This window comes from Xiphophorus hellerii, chromosome 20, assembly GCF_003331165.1.
Source record: "Xiphophorus hellerii strain 12219 chromosome 20, Xiphophorus_hellerii-4.1, whole genome shotgun sequence".
Lineage (NCBI taxonomy): Eukaryota > Metazoa > Chordata > Actinopteri > Cyprinodontiformes > Poeciliidae > Xiphophorus > Xiphophorus hellerii.
Window position 1 is genome coordinate 29444770 of NC_045691.1, and position 21749 is coordinate 29466518.

General features: G+C 39.2%; 1 protein-coding gene and 1 pseudogene across 1 annotated transcript; both read left to right on the forward strand.

Moving 5' to 3' along the window:
• Positions 1–15488, forward strand: part of LOC116711194 (inositol 1,4,5-trisphosphate receptor type 1-like) — a 112809-nt pseudogene extending 97321 nt beyond the window's left edge.
• Positions 15489–18549: 3061 nt separating this feature from the next.
• LOC116711195 (class E basic helix-loop-helix protein 40-like) lies at positions 18550–21250 on the forward strand. Its single transcript, XM_032550592.1, has 5 exons — positions 18550–18913; positions 19020–19083; positions 19177–19284; positions 19621–19744; positions 19887–21250. The coding sequence occupies exons 1-5, from the start codon at positions 18837–18839 to the stop codon at positions 20714–20716; spliced, it is 1203 nt and encodes a 400-aa protein (XP_032406483.1). The 5' UTR covers positions 18550–18836; the 3' UTR covers positions 20717–21250.
• Positions 21251–21749: the final 499 nt, after the last annotated feature.

The window sequence follows — 21749 nt, forward strand, 5'->3', positions numbered from 1 at the left end:
TTATTAGATTTAGCCCACTCTCTTCCCCTTTTTCTCTTGATCTGCTGCAGTCTTGTGAGGAACCACCTGATTTTAGGATACCCCTCCCCCCCTCCCTCCCACCACCGCCACCATCACTTCCCTCTCATTAACTCTGCACCATGTTGAGCCAAACTCGGATTGTCAAGCGTGCGTTTTGAAGAGCGGCTTTCGGGCTTAGCGGAGAAGACCCGTTGATCTGTCAGGTGACCCGTTCTTCCTGTGTAGAGGAATGAGAACCAGAACTACATTGCACATGTTTTTTATATTTTTCTTAATAAACAGACATATTGTTGGAAGAAACCCCAGAGAGAGATTCTGAAGTATTTTAGTTAAATACACTTTTTCCGTTAAATAAGTTTAAAAAAAAAAAAAAACTACTTCCAAATATTGCAGATATCAGTAAGTAAAATGTTGTCTGCAGACGAACGGTTTAACCCGCCCAGTTAACGGTTTCAGCTCTCCTGCTGCAAGACGTCTTTAGAAAAAACAACTTTACTACGTTTATCTGGGTGGTTTGTAGATAGAAACAATATGAGACATAGAGTGCACACATGAACATGTAATTTGCTTTGAATGTTTGAATAAAGCTGCAGATCTTGGTATTTAAATTAAAAGTGTTTAAAATCACACTCTTGAGCTTTAGAAATTATGGTTTCCTATTCATTTCTTGTTGTTTTTTTTATTACCTCTGTAGTCGAAAGCAGATAAACGTTCACTATACAAAGACACTTTTTTGTCTTTTTTCCAGACAAAGCATTACTTTTGGTTTTACTAACTAAATAAAAGTAATGCTAGCTAATTTTTTATTTTATTTATTTTTGCAACTTTCCTGAATAATAATAATTATTGCTATTCTTGTTCCTACTATTATTCATTAGGAGTGCACCAGTACATCGGCCCCAATTTCCTTAATTTTGGGAGCTCAGTGATCGGCTGATACTTCCGATCTCATCTACCTCAGCGAAGGTCTAAAGATCAACCACTGTCCTCTTCTGCTCTCCTGGGGGAGAGGTTTGACTGTTAGCCCCGCCCACCAGGTCATTTCCTCACATTTCCAGTTAACAATAGTCACCCCACTTTTGCAAGCTCAGCAACTGTCTTGCTATATGTAGCAGCAACAAAATCTACGTCAGCCAAAATCTGAATCGGCAGGTCAGGCTTTTTAAAGATCGGTATTCGGAGATCGGAAAACTGCAGTCTTTGCACCAGTGTTGTTAATATTGTCTCCAAAGTCTGAATTTACGCACATGTCCTTAGTTGCATTGCGACTAAACGGTATAAGTTGGGTGAAGTGCTTTGGGAATCCTTCCATAAGAGTCTTACTATAGCTTGCTGGAGTTCCTCATGACTGAACTGGAGTAAATGAGTCAGGTGTGTGTGTGGCTGTCTGCCTCACACACACCTTTTCATTCTGTCCACAAATTTTTCTAGGGAGGTGGGATCAGGACGTCTACTAGATATTAACTGTGGCATGCCTACAGTCACTGTGCAAACTCTTTGATGATGTTTCAGTATTTCCTCCTGTTCTTTTCTTATGGTGCCGTCTGTTTTGTGATGTGCACCAAAGCTTCCTGTAACAAAACACTCCCACAAAATGACCCTTTTGCCCTTCAGTACTTCACGGTAGGGATTATGTTACCTAGCTCTAAGCTTCCCACTTTGTCCTTCAAATCTATCAACGGTTTTTCTTCAGCATCATATCACACAAGTTTTCAAAGTTAGCATCCGTGCAATTCAAACTGAACTCTCTCTGTTTCTGTAATTTAAGAAATATTAGTAATCCTGTCTGGTTTTTAAAAAAATAGCTCCCAATTCTCAACCGCTTATGCCTTTGAACACAGATATATAATATAAAATGTAATTTTTTCTTAATGAATCATTTTAAATGAACATGCCGAAACATATTGTCCATCTACTTCTCAGAATCAGGTAGATGTTTTTGTCGAGGATTTCTCGGCTTTCTGTGAAAACAACGAGCTTGATATGAAATTATCAAAACACGACTTTATATTAATGCTTAGCGCTACGGCTAACTTTAATCAAAGGAAGTGTTGGGAGTCACCCACACCCTGAATGGCTACATGCATAACCACATTAGCTAGGCATTTGGCATGCTCTGCAAAAACTTTCCAGAAGACTTTTATTTCCCCCCACGCAACAATAAATCATGCAATAAACTGCCGCACCCCAAGCCCCACAAAAAAAAAAAAAACGTATGTTTAATATTTTAAAAGACAAACAAAAACCTTAATCTGGTTAAAAGAAAAATTTGCATTCAGTATGTGACCAGAAACCAAATATTTTTTTTTTTTTTTTGTAATTTCTCCATATTAATTTTTCTTTTGCTCCCTTTTAAAAAAAAAAAAAAAATACATCTATACCTATCTGTATAATAGTCACATTCACCAGAAATGTGTTAGACAAGGCAGCCTTTTTCAATCTGTACAGCCTCTCTCCCACCGCGTTTCGCTTTTTTTGATGTGACTGTAAGGTGGAAGAAGCGATAAAACAGAAGGGGGTGTACAAGGCAAACTACTCTAACAATGACTGGGACTGACGTCAATGACGAAGGGCTCTGGGTGAAATGTCACATCTAAGATGTAAAAAGATGATGCATGGTTCACACTCATTGCTCTAATTCTTATTTTGTCTGACACCGAAAGACGCCTCTGCTCCTTTGAGGTGCTTCCCAATGTCTGGTCGTAACAATAAAGCAAAAAATCTTCCTGTTCTTAAAGGTGTAAAAAAGAAAAATGGAAGGGAAAACAATCAGTCTAGTTCTTTTTTTTCCCTTTTTTTCCAGACTTGTAATTTCTGTTTTGTTTTGTTTTTGTTTTTTGGTTTTGTTTTGTTTTGGACATATTTGAATATTTGCAGGTTGAGTGGGCTGCGTCAGGTGTCTCTGTGGCATGACTGTGACGTTTTCTGTTGCTGTTTTAACCACACAGCATCCTGTTTCTCAGTGATGACTCGTGCGGTTTTAATAATGAAAAATGTGCTTCCTTCATTTCCACTGAACCTGTGTGTTGTAGAGTCTTAATTTGTGCCTGCACTTATCAGTTTACTGGAAGCGCTTTCATTTATAAACACTGGAAATGGAAAGACAAGTTGAACTGCAGGTGACAAAGTCGTCAAACGTGATGGGTTTTTTTTTGTTTTGTTTTGTTTTTTTGAGTGGGAAGTAAATGGGGGGGGCGTCAACTCAAGCAGAATTCAAAAGGCATTAATGACCTTTGTCATAGTTTAGATTGTTTGAGTTTTATTTTTGTGTCTAAATTCTGTGTTAGACCTCTAAAATCACTTAAAAAATGAAAAACAAAACGTGTGTGCTTTTAGTCAGAAAAATTGATTGAATTGACAGATTTTTGGTTTGGCTGCATGTAATACTGAAGCAACACATATTTGGCTAAAACTTTGGCGTTTAGTTTTTAGTGAAAATACTAAAGGAAGTTTTAAGGATGCACAGTAAAATGTGCAACTCAAAGTGATTGTACAACAGGCATGCATTGTTTTTGTGTTATTTATGAAGAACTGGTGGGAGAAAAATGGCAAAAACGGATTCGGAAGTGGCTAAGTTAACCTTTTGGTATAGGGAATTTGAACATTTCTGTAATATCCCTTTGCCGTGCCACATCTTATTTAAATGGAGGCTAATGGTTGAAGTGATATATTCATTCATGAGACAAAACAATGAACAACTTTGGGTTTGTGGGAATATTTATCGCAGTACTTTGGGGAAAATTGAACAGTTCAATTTCTTTGTGTTTTCTTAAAAAGAGTAAGGCTTTCACAAATCAGAAACCCATGTTTTAAAGAATCTCTACAAGTGTAGGTTTCACCAGTCCATATGTTGTGTTTTTCTCTAATGAGAACAAAAATGCACTGTTAAATCATTCAGATGCTTTAAATAATTTTAGATTTTGGACTAGAGGTGGGCTTTATACCAAAACCTGCCAGGGTATGACTAATTGTCGACTTAACTATATTGACTCTTAAAAGATGTAATGACTGTTTAAGAGCAACAGCTCGTCAGTAGCGTGAACTTACACACGTCAAGATCTGTGTATTTGCTCGGTTTGCTTCCCTCTTCGGCATTCACCAACAAAAGAAAGTGAATTTCATGACATTCCACAGCCTTGAAAAGAAGCCCCAGTGAAAATCAAAAAGAGGATTTGAATTAACGTGAAGCTCTTGCCAAGTGAAGAACGACGTTCCTGAGGCTGTCAATGTCTCAGGAATTTTAGGTGCAGCAGTATAAAAAGAGCATCTCCTCCAAAGTACCTGACACAACAAATTTGTGCCTCAAATTTTTATTTGATGCAGACATTTGGCGGCTATATGCAGCCGCCAACTTTGTAAATGTTTTGGCAGCATCATAGAATTCGAAAGGTACAGTTAAAGCTGGAGGGATATAAAATCCCCTTAGTGAAGAGGAGAGAGCTTGTGACATGCGCTACTATGGTTTTAGCGCCCCACCTCAACTCTTTCTAAACTTCAGTCAGTAGTTTTCCAGGGTTCCTGAAGATCTTATTCTTATCTAATCACAGCAGAGAAACTGCATCTAAAAGTCCCATTTTAAGAAACAAGAAAAGAAGAAATCCAGCAAAGATTTGACACAGAATTAGAGAAAGACAGGACCCTCCAGTTCTACTTTGTGACTAGATTCAGACGAAACATTTCACATGTCAGGAACTACCCTGCTGATGCCAAGATACTTTTTTTTGTCTCTCAGACTTGTTGTCCTCCTGATTTATCTTAAAAACAACAGGAACAAAGGGTGTTAGAGACATGCTGCTAGTAAAACAAGGAGGTCAAAAGTTCTAATTTACAGTTGATTCTTTGCCAGGTTGTTATACATAAATTCAACAATTCAGTAACTATTCATTACTCAATAACTCAGTAATGAATAGATACTTACTTATACATAAGTAACTATTAATTACTTATGAATAGCTGTTTAGTAAGTAATTATTCATAATTACTTATTCATAAGTAATGAATATATATTCATTACTTATGAATAACTATTAATAAGTAAGTTTAAGAAGCTTCACAAACAAAAACGTCTAAAAGTGGTCAAAGATTAGAACAAGGGTGGCAAAAGCAACCATATCTATGAAAGACTTTCAGAAAGAAAGAACTATTAATCACAACTACTTTAAAATGTTACACAACAGCCTCTGATCTTGGAAGAAAAATTGACCCTATAAAAAGGGGGATGGATTCATGATTCTTTTTCACAAATAACATTTATACTTTTTTTTAACACTACTAAAGACTCCTTCACATTTTCCCATTTTAATCTCAAAGCATGCGAGACACCTGAACCTTACCAGATCAGATTACATAACATCACATAATCCTGAGATGCTGGTTATAATCTAAGATAGCTCCCCCAGGACAGATTACAGCAAGTAATGAGATTAGTTGCCATACCTACGCAGATGATGCACAGATTTTACGTTACAATGTCAATGTCAGGTGACCACAGACCCGGAGAAGATACTCAGAACAAATCAGTGCATGGATGTGACGTAAATTTCTTCAGTTGAATAGAAATAAAACTGGAGTTATTATCTGTGGACCTAAAGAGGAACGATCAATACGGCTAGAAACTACTGATCAGGACAGAAACCTTGAGTGATGGACTCAAACCTGAACCTTTGGAGACGCATAAAGACAATTGCAAAGTGAGTCTTCTACCACCAAGAGAACATTTCTATAATTAAAGGAATAATTTCCAAACAAGATCTAGGTCCACGCGTTTGTCTTCAGTTGCACTGATCACTGCAATGGTGTTTTCACAAGTCTGCCTAAAAAGAAACAAACTCTTCTTCTCATATTCTCACTAAACTCACTAAAACCAGGGGCATAGAGCACAAGACCCCAGTCCTAAAGTCCTCCCACTGGTTCTCTTTAACTCAGAGAACAGATTTTAAAATACTGCTAGTTTATAATTCCCTGAATTGTTTAGCATCAAAAGATTTGTTACTGTGGTATTAACCTTCATGACTTGTCTGAAATTGTCTTTGATTAATAATTGAAAATTGGCTAATTCTGGTCTGAATCACAACTTTATCACTTCTCTTTATTCTGCCACTGTAATGTAATGTTTCATTTTTATTTGCTTTGTTTGCCAATTGCCTGTTTCCATCGTGTAAAGCACTTTGAACTGCCTTGTTGCTGAAATGTGCATCTTAACTCAAATAGATGTAGCGTTTTAAAACCATTTAAAAACCTGAATGGGGTTTTTTTTTTTTTTTTGGACTATTTCCTAAATTTGCTTCTCTTTAGACACAGGATGATGATGCAAAAACTTAAAAGGGTAGCAGAACAGAATGCAAGGCGTGTTCATTTTTAAGAGTAACTTCTCCTCACAGTGGATTGATTGTATGTGGTGGTAAACTGGCAGGAAACTGCAAACAGACAAGAGCCAAAACCTCCATATTATGGTTCTTGGCAAAACTCTAAATTGTTCAGATGTCTGAGATAAATAAAAGAAAGTCATGCAAAAGAAAAAAAAAAGCTGTTTAAAAAGCTAATCATTTGAAGCTTGTGTCCAATTTAAGCACTAAATCCTACTTTCATCACAGCAGTCTCCAAAATATCAAACCTCTTAAGCAAAATTCTTTAAAATGGGATTTATTTTTAAATCAGGCACAACTGATAAAACCAACCAAAAGCTTCATTATCTGCATGAGACAGAAACGCATAAAATACCTCAAAGTGTTTGCAGTGTTGACAGTGAAATAGTTTGAATTAAACATGGGTGTCTCAGCTAGCTGGGTAGCGGGCCAGCTAGCTGTCCACCATGTCATCTGTGGTTGCTGGTGGGCTTTAGGATGTGAAGGTCACTGCTTAGTGGGAGACACAAGTCATCCAGTGTTTCCACAGCTCTATTCAACACACCCACCTTTAATTTTTAAGTGGTCTCGTATTCAGACAACTGTAGGTTCAGAGCTAAAGACAGAAGCTAGTTGAGTGGGATTGTGGGTTAGAGTGGGATTGTGATTCAAGTCGTTGCCACTAGGCAGCTCATGTTTATCGATGAGTGAAATGATTAGGGGCTTAACTTTCATCTGTGTTCTATTTGAGTAAAAGAGATTATATACTCTCTAAAAACAACACCAGAGTTTTCTTTTGTTATTATTACAAAAGAAACACGACGAGTTTCACTTACTTTTTGTGCATCTAAATTATTTTCCTCATGTAATTTACTCATCAAAAGTGGCGACGATGGACTCAGCCGTCCCGTGCTCTTCCGCATGCTGACTGGGTGGGGTGCAGGCCAAGTAGGTAAACACAACCTCTGTCTCTTTGCATTCAGGAAGTGGAACATTGTCGCAGTCGTCCTCTCGTTGTTTCAGAATGACTGCGAGCTATTCATTATCTTAGTGTTGTGTGATTCCCCTCTGCCTGCCGTCTGACCCAGGGCTGGTTTTGTGGTAAGCACGGCCACCTCACTTGCCCCGCTGTCTCCAAATCAACCACTGAAACCCAGGGACTTTTTCAGCCGCTTTGTTTTGCTCTGCACCGTTCCAACCCAGTGACCACAGCAGCTGTACGCTGCGTCTTCTCCTTGGGTTGGTGCACCTTCGTGCTTTTCTGACTGGGGAGTCGCGAAGGTGAGATGCGTCGTTGTGTATGAGGAAATAAAAATAAGTGTTTTCACACGATTTGCCTATTTTTAAGAGAAGCGGGTTTCAAGTGTCATGAGGAAATAGAAGTGTGAAAAAATGTATACAAGTGCAACAATATTAGAGTAGTGGCTGTTGGTCACATCTGGGTTTTTTTTATTAGTTTTTTTTTTCCATTTAGAACCTATGCAACTTTAAAAGTACAGAAATCACCTCATAAATTATCTTCCTGACTGGAAATTGTGTTCAAATTTTCCTAATAGTAATAATTACATTTATGTTGATCTGGGATTCATTCTGAAATAAATCCAGGAGAAAGGTCAAGCTTTATAAAAACTGGCAGCTAAATTCTGATTGGAGCTTCTCTCTGAACTCGAGGTTTGGCAATAAATGAATGAAGGTATCATTGAATATGTAATTTATTTCTGCACTTCAATTCAAAATATTTATTTTACACCTACAGTGCAAATGTATTCGTAACTCTTGCAGATTTAAATTTAAACCTAATTTTATTTCTACCATCAAAAAGAAAACAAGACTATGTAAATCCAAGTATTAATTGATTTTTTTTTTTTTTTTTACCCCCGGTTTTTACATACATTTTATTTTTTTTAAATATTTAAATTATTTCTACCTTTCGCTTTATTCAAGGGGAAAATCTTCATTATCATTTCAGCAATCCAACTCATACTAATTGACCAGCTTTTTTTGTGTTTCCATGTTGCTTGTCGGTAATGAGCTCCAACTCTTCTGGGGAACCTCTTTGCCATCACACTAATCTTTAGCGCCGTCCACAGATTCAAGGATGGACTCTGGCTGGGTTCCTCCAGAAACAACAAAGTGACTCCCAGTCAAAAGAAACTTGAAAATCAGCCAGCGGTATGAATAATTGCGGGGCTTACCTGTAAATCCGTCACACAGACAGTGGTGTACGCATTTCAAGAAATTCAAATTTTGGTTTCTCCAAAAACTATTAAAGCCAATAGGAAAAAAAACAAAAGTGTTTTGTGGCGAGCACTTCTAACTTGATGGTTGTCCTGCAGAAGGTCATTAACACTCTACACAATTACCGTAAGACAAAAAAAAAAAAACGTTTAGTACTAAAGTCGCTGGCTGTTCAGAGAGCTTCATCTACACAGATCAATGGAAAGTTAAGTGAAAGAAAAAAGTAGGCGTGAGACTTGCACAGGAAGTTGGGATAACTGCAGCCGTTGATTACTTTTTTTTTAATGGTACTATGAAAGTTTTTCATTTAAAAAATTTTTGTCAATGTGTCATGTTCATTTTAAACATGAATGAAATAAACAATTAAATGAATGTGACAAAGTAATTTTATGAAAAACATTTTTGTTTTTTTTTCAATTGTGCAAGTTTAAGTTATCTAAGCTAGCATATGTAAATGGTTACAATGTTAGTACTTTGTGTAATACACATAGTATCTGTATGACTAACTTTTGGATTTAATTACTGACAAAAAACAACTTTTCACTCATCAACTAGATTCCTTTTTTCAAAATGCAACTGTCTAAACTTAATCCTTCAACAGCCAGCTTTCTCCAAGTTAAACTTCTCCTTTTCATTTGGAAAAGTAAAATGTTTTTTCTAGAAAATAATAATTTTTTTTTTTAAAAACCGTTGATGAACTGACCTCAGATCGAGCTAACATGCTTTGTGGTTTTTGCTTGCACTTGTGTGCCAGAAGTGATGTCAAAGGTCTCAGTCACGACACACCGTAGTCCCTTCTGAGGAAACTTCACACCAGGCTGTATTTTGGAAAGTCATATTCTAAGCCTTCACACGTCTTCAAAAGAAAAAAGTGCCATCACCATTATACAGCTGCAGCTCGGCTCTCGCTGCCCAGAAACGGCAGCTCTCGATTTCGAAGCGCGCCGAAGCAGCTCGTTATCTGAGAGTCTTCACTCTGGCTGATAAGAACGCTCAAAGTGCTTTGCGTTGATCTCAGTGCTGCATGAATGAGGAAATCTTCTGCAGTCTATTGTAAGCGTATCAGACTTTATTTTGTGTGTTGGAAGAAAAGAAAAAGAAAAAAAAACAAAAACGACTAACATATCACCCCTGAGTGAACTGCCTGTTTTGAGTGATTTCAAGAATGTCTAAGTATCCCATGTGATTCTAATACGGAAAGTCCCATCGTGAGTAGTTTGATTGAAATCACTGCGCCCACAGTCAAAAGCAATTAAACCGAGTCTGAGAAGACGGGTCCAAATCAAACGGGACAAACAAAATCGTTCAACAGAACCTATTTTGACTTATTCGATGAATCGAATTATAACATGAAAGATGTTACTTCCTAGAAAATAAACCTCTCACAGGAAGGGGGAAAGAAAATCCCACAGAGATGGTGTTTTCTAGTTCTGGTGCAGTATTAACCATGCTGTGTTTTTTTTTTTTTTTTTTTTGTTTCGTACTAACCAGGAGCACAACTTGGACTGGTTTCCTCGGATGCGGGCCATGTCTCTGGTGAGCAGCGACGCCGACGGAGAGCAGAATGAGATCCGAAACCTGCAGGAGAAGCTGGAGTCCACCATGAAGCTGGTGACCAACCTGTCGGGGCAGCTCACCGAGCTCAAAGAGCAGGTTGGTGGGTGGGGGGGGGGAACGAAGCGATCTCATTCGCTCCGTCATGGAGAAAACATTAGAAGTGAGACATCTTTACTGACAAATTCAGACACCTCATGTTGCTCTTAGTTTGTTGCAACTTGTTGCCCTTTACAGAGCTTCGTAAATGCCAGTGAGTCATAGTTCGCAGCACAGCTTGTGAGCTTTTCAATCTCATTGTGTTTTAATTCCCAACAGCTTAGCTGTGTTTTTTTTTTTTTTAGCAATTTAAATAATATTTTGGAGTTGGATTGAATCTATTGTTATATTAACTGAAGGAAGTTGCTGTTCCAAACTGTTCTTTCTACTTATGATGGCAAAGAACTCTTAAATCTTCAAAACTATATACTTTGTATTCACATGTTGTTCTTCGACAGAGAAAAAACGCTTTGCTGAGTCTGCATATAAACAGGACTGTGGTTGCACAATTGCTGCAATCTGCTGCTTCTAGTAAACAGAATTGTAAAATTGTCCTTACCCTTGAAATGAGAACTATCTATGAGGAAGTGAATGTTTCTGAGACATTTTGACCCAGACAGGGGGAAATGATTATCGTGTTACTGAAAGCTGCGAAGGACACACAAACATTGGTCACATTTCACCCCGGATTCAACATCTTTACAGGCTGGTTTTGATTTATGTTTGATGATAATGACTCAATTTTCTAAAGAAAAGACTTGAATTCCATTTATTTACACATTAAATATATAGGTTAGTTACATAAGGTTTGGTTTTAAAACTTAGGTAAAGTTTAAAACCAAACTTTACCTAAAAAGTTCAGGTAAAGTTTTTAGGTTTAAAAAAAAAAAAAAAACTTTACCTAAAAACTCAGGTAAAGTGACTAACTTGGTTTTTTTTTAGCTTTTTTGCCAAAAAAAAAAGTCTAAACTTCAGAGGATAGCAGATGTTTATTGTCGCAGTGAAAGCTACACTGCCACTTCCAAATGTTTCATGGTGTCTAGAAGGCTCTACAATAAATTATTGCAGAGCAGCAAGAGTTGCAAGCAAAACTGGGCACAAAATTTCCAAAACTTTGGAGAGAGAAGAAGTTATTAGAGATGTCAACGAGGATTATTGTAGCTCAGCTGGCCTCTACTGGAGTTCAAGTGGCAAGGAAGACGGTTGGGAGAGCTTTTCATTGTGGAGGACTTTGAGGCCAATGTCCATTGCTGAGACATCGATATATCAATATATGACTAAAGTTTGTCCGGGAATATCTGGAAAATGATGACTTGTTTTGGGAGTGTTTGGTCTGAGGAGACTAAACTTGAGTTCTTTGGACACACAGAGGTTTTTGTGTGGAGAAGGAAGTGATGGACCTTCAATCCTAAAAACACAGTTCCCACTGAAAAACATAGTGGCCAGGGCATCAGGTTGTGTGTCCAGGGCATCAGGTTGTGGGGCCATTTTGCTGCTCCAGTCACTGGGAACCTTTAATCGTGTTCATCGAACCATGAAAACATTTTGGAGAGTAATTTGGAGAAACCTGCAGCAAGTCACGTTTTTGGCCGTCGCTGGGTCTTTAACAAGATAATGACCCAAAGCATACCTTCTAGTCAGTCACAAACCTTTTGAGGGACATTGAGATCAGGGTCCTAGAGGATCCCTCAGAGATCCCAGTTCTCAATCTGCGGCGGTCAGTGTTTATGCTCATAGACCACAGAATCTAGATGAGCTGGATCAACGTACCATGAAAAAGTTGGCCCGTCTACCTCAAGAGTCATGTGCCAAGAGAAGAAGAACTACAGGAAGAAAGTGAAGTCATTTATAAGACAGAGAGGCCACACTGTTGACTATTGAATGTCAAAAGGGGTAATAATCTAGGCCTTTTCGGTTTTCTTGTTATATTTTCGGCGCATCAGTAAAATACACAGATCAAACTTTGTGGAGTCATTTTTTTCCTGAAGCCATACAAATATAAACAGTCTTTGTTACGGTCATTTCCATGGAAATATAAAGAGTTTTGTGTGATTTCATCAGGGGGGCTAATATTCCTGGCCTTTGCTGTAGTTGTCGCACATGTGGCGCCAACAGTTGCCATCATGTTTGCCATAAAAGTCAATGAGTTTTTACATAGCTGTGGAGGAATTTTGGCCCGACTTTATTTGTAGAATTGTTCCAATTCAGTCACAGCCAAAGGTCGTGCTACACCATCTCAGTCAGATTTAAGTCCAGATTTATCTGAACACTCCACTTTTTTTAGAATAGAATGTACTTTATTGTACCTCAGGGGAAATTTGTCATGGACTCAAGGGTGTATACTGCATAGTAGTAGTATACACCAAACAAACATTAAATATTGTTTAATAGACGGCTAGAAATGTAAACTACATGCACAGCAGTTTAAATACAACAAAACACCAAAGTTATTGCACACCTTGCAGGCCTCAACATAATATCCTTTTAAAACATGAATTCAAAATTTTGATGGAGGTCTGTTCAAAAGAGTATTTAAAATTGTCTAACATACACTGATAGCTTGAACACTCTCCCTAGGTTCCCTAGTTTATGGAGTAGACTCAAACCATCACCATGATTGGTTGTTGGTATGATGTTCCTCTTCTGAAATGCTGTTTTACTCCAGATGGAACAAGATGCACACTTTTCCAAAAAGTTTCACTTTTGTGTCATCATTGCACAGAATATATCTCCAAAGTTTTTGGGGCTCATCAAGTTACTTTTCGGTAAACGTGAGATTGATTTTTTTTTTTTTTTTTTCCATAGCGTTGGCCTTGGAACCCTCCAATCAATGCCACTCTTGCTCTGTCACTTTATCGTTGAAGAATCGCTAACATTGATCTTAGGTGAAGCAAGCGAGATCTGTGGTTCTTACGATCTTGTTCATTGTTACTTTGTAAATTCCTGAATGAATGGTTCCTCAGGAAAGGCGCCAGAAAGTGGTGTTTGCCTGTTAACCACATTTGCGGTGTTTTTCTGGCTAACCTTGGCAGTAGCTTAAAGGACACTATGATTCAGTTACTGTAACATTAAGGGTTATGAAAGTCATGTAGATGAAGTAGCTCTTTCAATTAAATCATTTAAAAACTGCTTTTTTTGTATTCACTGAGTCTAATTTTGATATTAAGTTTGCCTGAAGATCTGAAACATTAGCTGTGAGGAAGAAAACGGAAGAAGTCTGTAGAGGTGCAAATACTTTTTCACAGCTTTGTATGTGTAAAGTGAATGAACTTCCATGCCAGAACTGCAAAAGCACCATCACAACAATCAGGGAAATTATTCTACATTGAGTAGTTCTCCATTAATTTCTGTACTACTTTCATTCCATTATTTTTAAAAACTGTACCTTGCTAACACTTAACTTTAACCTCTGAAATATACAAAATGTGGCTTTTTTTTTTTTATAAACTTCACTGTGATTAAGTAATGCCAAGGAAAATTGGCTTTATAATATTAAGGCTTCTCCTCTGTTAGCTGAGCTAAACTATCCACTTTATGAGCCTTGACAATATCCTCCTCAAGCCATTCCTTTCCTAAGCAGAGCTATATCCGTTGAAACACTCATTGCAGGACCACTTTGTCTTTTCACTATTAATACGATAGTGTTTCAGTGCCGTGCCGTATTTCACAACCTTATGTTAATTAAAGTTATTTCTGAGCAGAAAGGACCTTCCGATTCCAGCTGCTGCAAAGGTTACCACTAGTGTTATGAGTCGGGCTTTGCTTGATCTCTGAAATTCTAATCAACTCGGTTTCAGTATCTGTCGCTCGTATTGTGCTGCTGTCGTCAGACGAGCCGGCAGGGTGGATGACGAAGCTGGCAGGATTTCAGAAGAATCGGTTTCAGTTGCGCTGCGCGTTGCATTTGTGTGCCGCAGATGTTAGTTTCTGCAAAGTGGTATGGAAAACTGTACCATCAACGACGGTAGTTCAGGGAAGCTCGAGCTGAAGATGATGATCATACTAGCAAAAGTGACCTAGCAAAAAAAAAAAAAAAAAAAAAAAAACAACTCATCTCTCTATGATCTTCAGATGACAGAGCAGAGGAAGCAGAAGCAGCGGATTGGCCTGCTGGGACACCCTCAGCACTTGAACGTCAACCCCCAGCAGCCTGCGTAGGGTCCGACTGCCGACGGAGTCCGGGGAGCCGCTCGGCGTCTGGAAAGGAAGCCGTCGGCTCCTAGAACTAAGGTTTCACGATAATGTATGCAGCACTGAGTGTGAAAGTACCTTACAGACGGTAGGGAAACGCTGTAACATAGATAGCTATAAGGCGATGTGTAGCTCTACCCCACGCAAAGTGTTACTCCAGACAGTAACACACGCCCACCTCAATCTGTTCTGTTCAATCTGTGCCAAATGTTGTTTTTTTTTTTTTTCTTTCTGAAGAAAGAATTTGGATTTCTCAACAACGGCCTTTAAAGGTTCAATTGGAAACACGATAGAATTGTTTTGTTTTTTTTTAATTTATTTATTTAAAAGTTTTCTATTTATATTCCTAACACTGAGCAGTATTTATTATCTTATTCGTTTGTATGTTGTGCAATATATGAACTTAAATATGCAACCAAACGGTGTGTAGATTTAAGTTTTAAAACTTAATTTAAATCCACTGGGGAGTGGTTTAGCCTGTTCTTTGTCTTTTAGACAGTTAAGCTGTTATTCATCTGTATTTACACATAAACTCAGATAAAATAATAATAAGTTGGGCTTCATAATATTACTTTTCTTTTAGTTTGTCAAAATGTGCATACTGTTTTGAGTGGCTTCTACACTCAGTAGATAAGATATTGTGTGAGAGCAATATAAACTAATAGATTACTTCCATTATGTGGTCAAATATTTGTGTTAAGTTATTTTATGGGGGAGTAGCTTTATGATTTAACGGGGTTACAAACAGCCATCTGAAACGTGTGTGTGCTGTTAGAGGGTTGCTCAGGAGTCATGTAGTTTCTACAGTAATAATTACCACTGGTGTATTCTGACATGTGGCCGCTGCTTCTGCGGGAACTCTGTTCTGTTAGTTTGACGTTTTAGTTCCTCCCATGTTAGGAATGTACCTTTCGTTTTCGACGAGGGACGACTTTGTGTATATAAAGTTTGTTGCTTTGACTTTGCTTTTGTATAGAAAATTAAGATGGACAAAAAAATATATATATAACTGTTACAAAATGTTAAGGGTAAACAAAGCAAAGCATTGTCAATTTGTACATAGAGGTAGAATTATTTATTAAAATTGTAATTATCCTTTAATTGTGCTGTCCTTCTTTGTTTCATGTACAGAGTGCTGAATGCAACAATTCGTGATGTTTTTTTGGATGGGATGACGTATTGATACATTTTTACATTTTTATGTTACTGGTCACCTTAGTAGACATTTTTAAAAAATCACTTTAAAGGTAATATGTAGAATATAATTAGACAAAATACTTGAATGAGCACCAATTGTCAGTTTGCATCTAGTTTGGACTCGTATTGTAAATATGTCACTGTAAGTATACAGACACAAACAGACATTTCTGGGGGGGGTTGATTTTCGTCCCACATCATGAATTATTTCAGGAAAGCCGTGGATGTCAACTAAAAATTCCCATCAGTTTTCTGACACACTTTACATTCAGCAGATGTAAAGTGTGTTAATGCATTGGAGCATTTGGATAGTCCAATCAATTTACCCAGGTTATATCCATTTATTATGGGTCAATAAAAAAAAGCAGCAAAAAGGTGAATTAATGAATTAATTTAAAATGGGACAATGTGCAACATGCATTAACCACTGGAGGAGAGATGCACCAGGTTATAGCTACAAATACTCATTTCCACGTGTCGCCCCCAAAACACAGTATTATTAAAAATCAACACAATAGTACAAAACATGCGGACTAATAATCACACCATACAGGCCATGATAAGAACAATATAAAAACAAGTCAAACAGTCTCATCTAAACACAGACTAGGGTGTAAATATTCAGTTATTTTCAGCATATGCTATATAATAGGTCATATGTCAGTCATAGCTATAATATGAGCTAGAAGCATTTAAACAAACAACTTCTAAATTATTATTTATTCCACATTTAAAGTCTAAAAATCAGATAGCATTAAATGTTACTTTATTATAGATGTCGCAATTAATGTGTCGACATAGGAGCAGAAAAATGCTTTCATTTTTTTAAGTATAAATAGTGTTCTTAGTGAATGAGGAGTAAGATTCACTATTTAGTGAGGTAAAATGTGAGCCTGCGTTGCCCTGGTAATGTTAACAAAAGCTTGAATATATCCGCCTGAAACATTTCCTGCTCTGCTCTGATGACGATCAGAAAATGCTGCTGAATTTGTTGCCCGTTTCCCGCTTCCCCGCTCGCAACTCGGCCGACTCCGATGTTTTGAAGCCCTTTCTAAATATAGCCAAGTCTGCTTCGGGTTGTCGCCGAGTGGGACCGACTGACCGGTCGGCCACTCTCGGCTGTCTGCGAGCCTTACGTCAGCGGCAAGGGATCCTGTGTGCCGAGACCATGAGGAGCTCAACGTGACGGGCTGATTTAATCAACACAGCGGCGGCTTTGAAAAAAAAAAAAAAGAAGGAGGGGGAAAAAAAAAAAACACGCAGCTATAACAAACTGCAGCCAGCGTGTCACCCTGCCGCAGGTGCACGTGCCAAGCAACAATCGGGTACGGTATGAAATTTCACGCGTGACATTTTGGCTGCCTCCAGAAAGACCAAAGTGATTTATGTTGTAACCACCATAAAATTAAAATACGTTCCAGTCTCATGGAAGAACGTTCTGTCAATAAAATGATTTTTTTTTTTTTTTTTACATCCTATTTGGTAAAAAAAAAAAAAAAAATAGTTATCAAATTATTCTTTTGTGTTTACTATGTTTAACTCAGACTGCGGTTTTTTTTCGTAACAACAAAGCGGCTAAAGTTATATTTTGCTTACTGTCCCCGTTTCTGTTGTAACAACAAGCTCACGAGCCTGTTGCCACGCTAATACTGGCGCTATTTTTTCTATAATAACCAGCTGTTCTTTAGTTAGCTGTGCATCTGGTGAGGCTGCTTTGGTTTTATGTCTGAACGTGTAACATAAACAGCGGAATATCCGCAGTTTTGGGGGGTAAATATTTCACCTCATGTCGGCGGGGGAAACTGTTGCTCCACTTTCTGTTGATGTAAACACGCCTAGGCTCTGAAAAAAAAAAAAAAGAAAAAAGAAAAACTCAGGAGGAGCGTGGAGCTCCACGGGACTCAGCCCGGAGTACTACAGCCAGAGGTGGGGCTACAGCAATCCGTTTAAACATTTAATAACGGCGGAAGAGTTGCATTTTATTTTTGTGATGTACTTTTTCAAATATTTGGTTAAATTACTGGTAAACAATGTTTTTTTTTAAAAGCTAAGATTACCACACTACTGACTCGTATAACCAATCTGGCTGTAAAGTTTCTACACCTAAACGTGAGGATTTTAAGATATCTTTAACTAATTTGATGAAATTGTATTTTGCGCCAGAAATGATGCCGTGTTGTATGGCATCCATTTTAATTTTGACTTGGAGATGATCTAAAATTTCAAATGGTTATCTGAATGGCCGTTGTAAAATCTGCGTGAGCAATTCTCTCGTTATTGTTTTGTCAAAAAAATAATATTTCTAACCCTGGATATAAAGATGAGCACTTATATACTTGGTAAAAAAAAAAAAACGAGCAGTGACAGACAGAATTTATAAGCATTGCGGTATCTAGACTAGCTAATTGTCGACAATTCAACCATTATCGATACTAAGGAAACTGAGATCCATTTGTGCATCTCTTGTTTAAAATCCAAAGGGTGGTCAGACCTGAACATGATAACTCTACTCTGAAGATCATTTAATGCGAATATTGATGATGTTAAAACATCATCATCATCATCATCATCATCTCATCCTCTTAAAAAAAACAACATAATTAGACAACAGGACACTGAATATGAACTTGTCAAATCTCGACTTCAGCATTCAGCACTGATTGGACATTATTTAAGACGGTTTGCGGACCATTTTATTCGTGTAAAGACAAAAAAATATATATATATGTATATTTAAAATCTCATCTGCTGCTCGTGAACTCGGGTACGTTGCACCGAACTGAACATTACCGCAAACTACAAATGGGTTGATTAAATACACAAACGGCTTGCCATGCAGGGCTCCTCTCCTGGCGGCACGAAGCGGGGAGGGGGTGGAGGATGCTGGGAGGGCGAGGAGTTGAAAGCGCCGTCCAACACGTGAGGCTCATGTGACGGAGGAGAGGCAGTTTTTCTCTTAGGGAGAGAGAGAGAGAGAGAGAGAGAGACGTGCCTGCAGTCACAGGGTTTATTTAACACGTAGCCACCAACCCACCCAGCTCTCACACATCGCGCGGGGCGTGGAGCTTCCCTCCGCATACTAACGAGCCCCGACCTCAGGGTGACAGCACTCTAAACTGAGACCAGCTTCAGCAGGATCACACAGGAGGAGGCGTGCTACTGCTTTTTCTGTTGTGTTATTCTTGACTTTGTTTTTGTTTTAAGGAGCGAGCGCTTTTCAGGTTTTGTTTTTTCGCCCGTCAATAAAGCGACATGGAGCGGATTACAAGTGCGCAACCACCTCCTTATGTTCCGAAACACGCACCAATGGACATACCTGACATGCGCCGGTAAATATGCGATGCGTTTTCGAAACCTGAGCCTTCTGTTGTTCTCTGTGAAACCCTTAAATCTCAAATGTGATTTTTTTTTTTTATTATTCCTTTCCTTTTGCAGACTAGAATATCCTATTTATATGTGCAAAAGCAGGAGGGGTGTGAAGGGCAGAGATGAATGCAAGGTAAATTTCAGTTCAAAATGAAAAAAATAAATAAATAATTTAGTTTGATTTCCGGGTCTTAAATATTACTGACAACATTTTAACTTTGTCCAGGAGACTTACAAGTTGCCACACAGACTGATCGAAAAGAAAAGACGGGACAGAATAAATGAATGCATTGCCCAGTTGAAGGACCTGTTGCCAGAACATCTGAAGCTTACAGTGAGTAATGTGTTGTTTTAGCCCGAGAGACTGAAATCCTATTGATTGCATCAAATGTTGGCTTTAATTTTATTTTATTTTATTTTTTTTTTTTTTTGAAAAGCTATAGAAAAATACATGAGCTACATTTAAAAATGACATGTTTAGCAAATTTAAAAACAGTTTAAATTCCCGATTAGCATGTTGTAGAGTTTAAGATTTAATCTTGTAAGGAATCATCCTTGTGTGCATAGTTTGCGTAGTTTCCCCCGGTGTTGGCCGCTGGCCCTCTGTTCAGCTGCAGAATGTGTTACATAAGGAAGATCAACATGCTTATCGAAGGTCTTCCTGTTTTAGACGCTGGGTCATCTGGAGAAAGCCGTGGTGCTGGAACTCACACTGAAGCATGTGAAAACTCTGAGCGCCGTCCTGGAGCAACAGCAGCAGAAAATAATGGCGCTCCAGAAAGACCTGCAGATCGGTAAGTTGGATTTCTAATGGCCATGCCTTCAGTTGGGATCCTTAACAAATGGCTTTTCTTTGAGAATTTGAAGGACAAGTGTGTTTTTTTAAAAGCTAAAGTCTTAAAGAAATTGAGTTTCATTTTGATTGTGTTCATTCAGGTGATAACGTGGGAGACGGTGCCGAGACCAGTGAGGAGATGTTCCGCTCTGGCTTTCACCTCTGTGCCAGAGAAGTCCTCCATTACCTGGCGAGTCAAGAGACCACCAGGGATCTGACCCCCTCACACGTCATCAGTCACATCCAGAAGGTGGCGGCTGAAGTTCTCCACAACGGAAGCAGCCCTCAACCCGACAGGTCCTCCGCCCGAGAGTCTGATGAGGCAAAGAGGCCAGTCGGGGAGCCGTCGGCGTCGCCCGAGGCCCCGGCTAGGAACTGCGTCCCGGTCATCCAACGGACTTTCCACCACGGGACGGGGGAGCAGAGTGGCAGCGATACGGACACTGACAGCGGCTACGGGGGAGAACACGACAAGCCTAAAGCCCAGTGGTCAGAAAACGAGAGGGAGGGCGAGACAAAGCCTCCTGCGTCGGAGCGGATGGTCGGTGTCGTCAAGCAGGAGGGCGACCAGCCCCGGGCAAAGAGGTTAAGAGTGGACTCGGAGGATGAGATGCTCTCCTTTCACCCAGCGGGAGCTCCGGGCAGTTATGTAAACGTCTCCCCCAACCAGCCCCCTTTTTGCCTCCCCTTCTACCTCATCCCCCCATCGACGGCGGCAGCCGCGACATACCTCCCGATGCTGGAAAAATGCTGGTACCCCGGCGGCATGCCCATCATGTACCCGGGCCTGCCCTCGGAGCCGTTGCCCTCGTCTCTGTTGATGTCTCCGAGGGCGGGGTCTCCGGTGGCCCACCGCATCCCAATGGATTCCCCCACTCTCCACAAAGCTTTAAGGCAGGTCTCTCCTTTGAACTTGGAAGCCATAGACTGAGCAGATGGTTCACCTATCAGCTTTGCCCCACTGAATGTTGAACCAAAGGTTACAGTGTTGACCGTCCTTGGAAACTTGGCCCCTCAGAGCAGAACCCTTTAAGGTCAACATTGTCAGACATTGACCCTCGGACTATTTTTGAGGCTCATGTTAAAGACTCTGTACAACCCCTTCAACACTGTGAAGACGGCCATCTTAAAGAGCGCACAAGAGATTTCAAAGGTTTATACTTTTTTTTTGACTCCAGAAATGATGAATGTCAGAGGAAACCCCAGAATGTACTCTATATTCCTCCTTTTATTTCTTGTCCCAAAACAATTTGGACCTGTGTTGTTGTTGTTGTTCACCACCCCTGTAATGAATGTAAGGATGTATAAAGAAGAAAATAATAATAAAATCTCCTGTGAATGCTGCTGTAGATCGGCAAATGTCAGGTTCTACCCTCAGTGTTTGCCACCCCCAGGGACAGCAACAAGCCATTTTAACCAAAAAAAAACCACAAAACAACCAGCATGTCTGGGTCCTGACCTCCCAGATCTAACTTCTCTCACGTCTGTTTGTGCCGCCACTGAAAACGAATGCAGGAATTCATGAAGTACAGAGAATTCAGGGTGTTGACCCGCCGTCGCCTGTACCAGGTGCATCACCTAATCTGTGACTCACGGCTATTTTTGTTTGATTACTTTTTTTCTTTCTTTTTTTTTTAATCGCATCCAGATGGAGCTCCTGTGAAGTAACGTTTCGGTTTTGCTTTTCTCTTTGTACATCTCTATTTTTGATACAAGACCCGCAGAGTGGGGTTTTTTTTTTGTGTGTGTGTGTGTGTGTGTGTAGCTGTCGCAGGAAGGATGAGGCAGCAAGTTTGTAGACGTGCATCTGAAGCTCCTGTTCCCGCCTTCTTCACTCGTTTAACCCAAACACCACGATGACTGGAGTTGCAAACAAATTCGATGCTTGTCTTTAGCGAGAAAGCTTGAATGTAAAGTTCCCAAAAACATCTAGTTTTGTATAGAAAGAGGTACTTTAATTGGTT

What these genes read in the sequence shown, in the direction of transcription:
- LOC116711195 (XM_032550592.1), top strand. Translation starts at nt 18,837, where the DNA reads ATGGAGCGGATTACAAGTGCGCAACCACCTCCTTATGTTCCGAAACAC. An exon ending in GACATACCTGACATGCGCCG is followed by an intron (nt 18,914 to 19,019) that starts GTAAATATGCGA and finishes TTCCTTTTGCAG; the next exon opens with ACTAGAATATCCTATTTATA. An exon ending in AGGGCAGAGATGAATGCAAG is followed by an intron (nt 19,084 to 19,176) that starts GTAAATTTCAGT and finishes AACTTTGTCCAG; the next exon opens with GAGACTTACAAGTTGCCACA.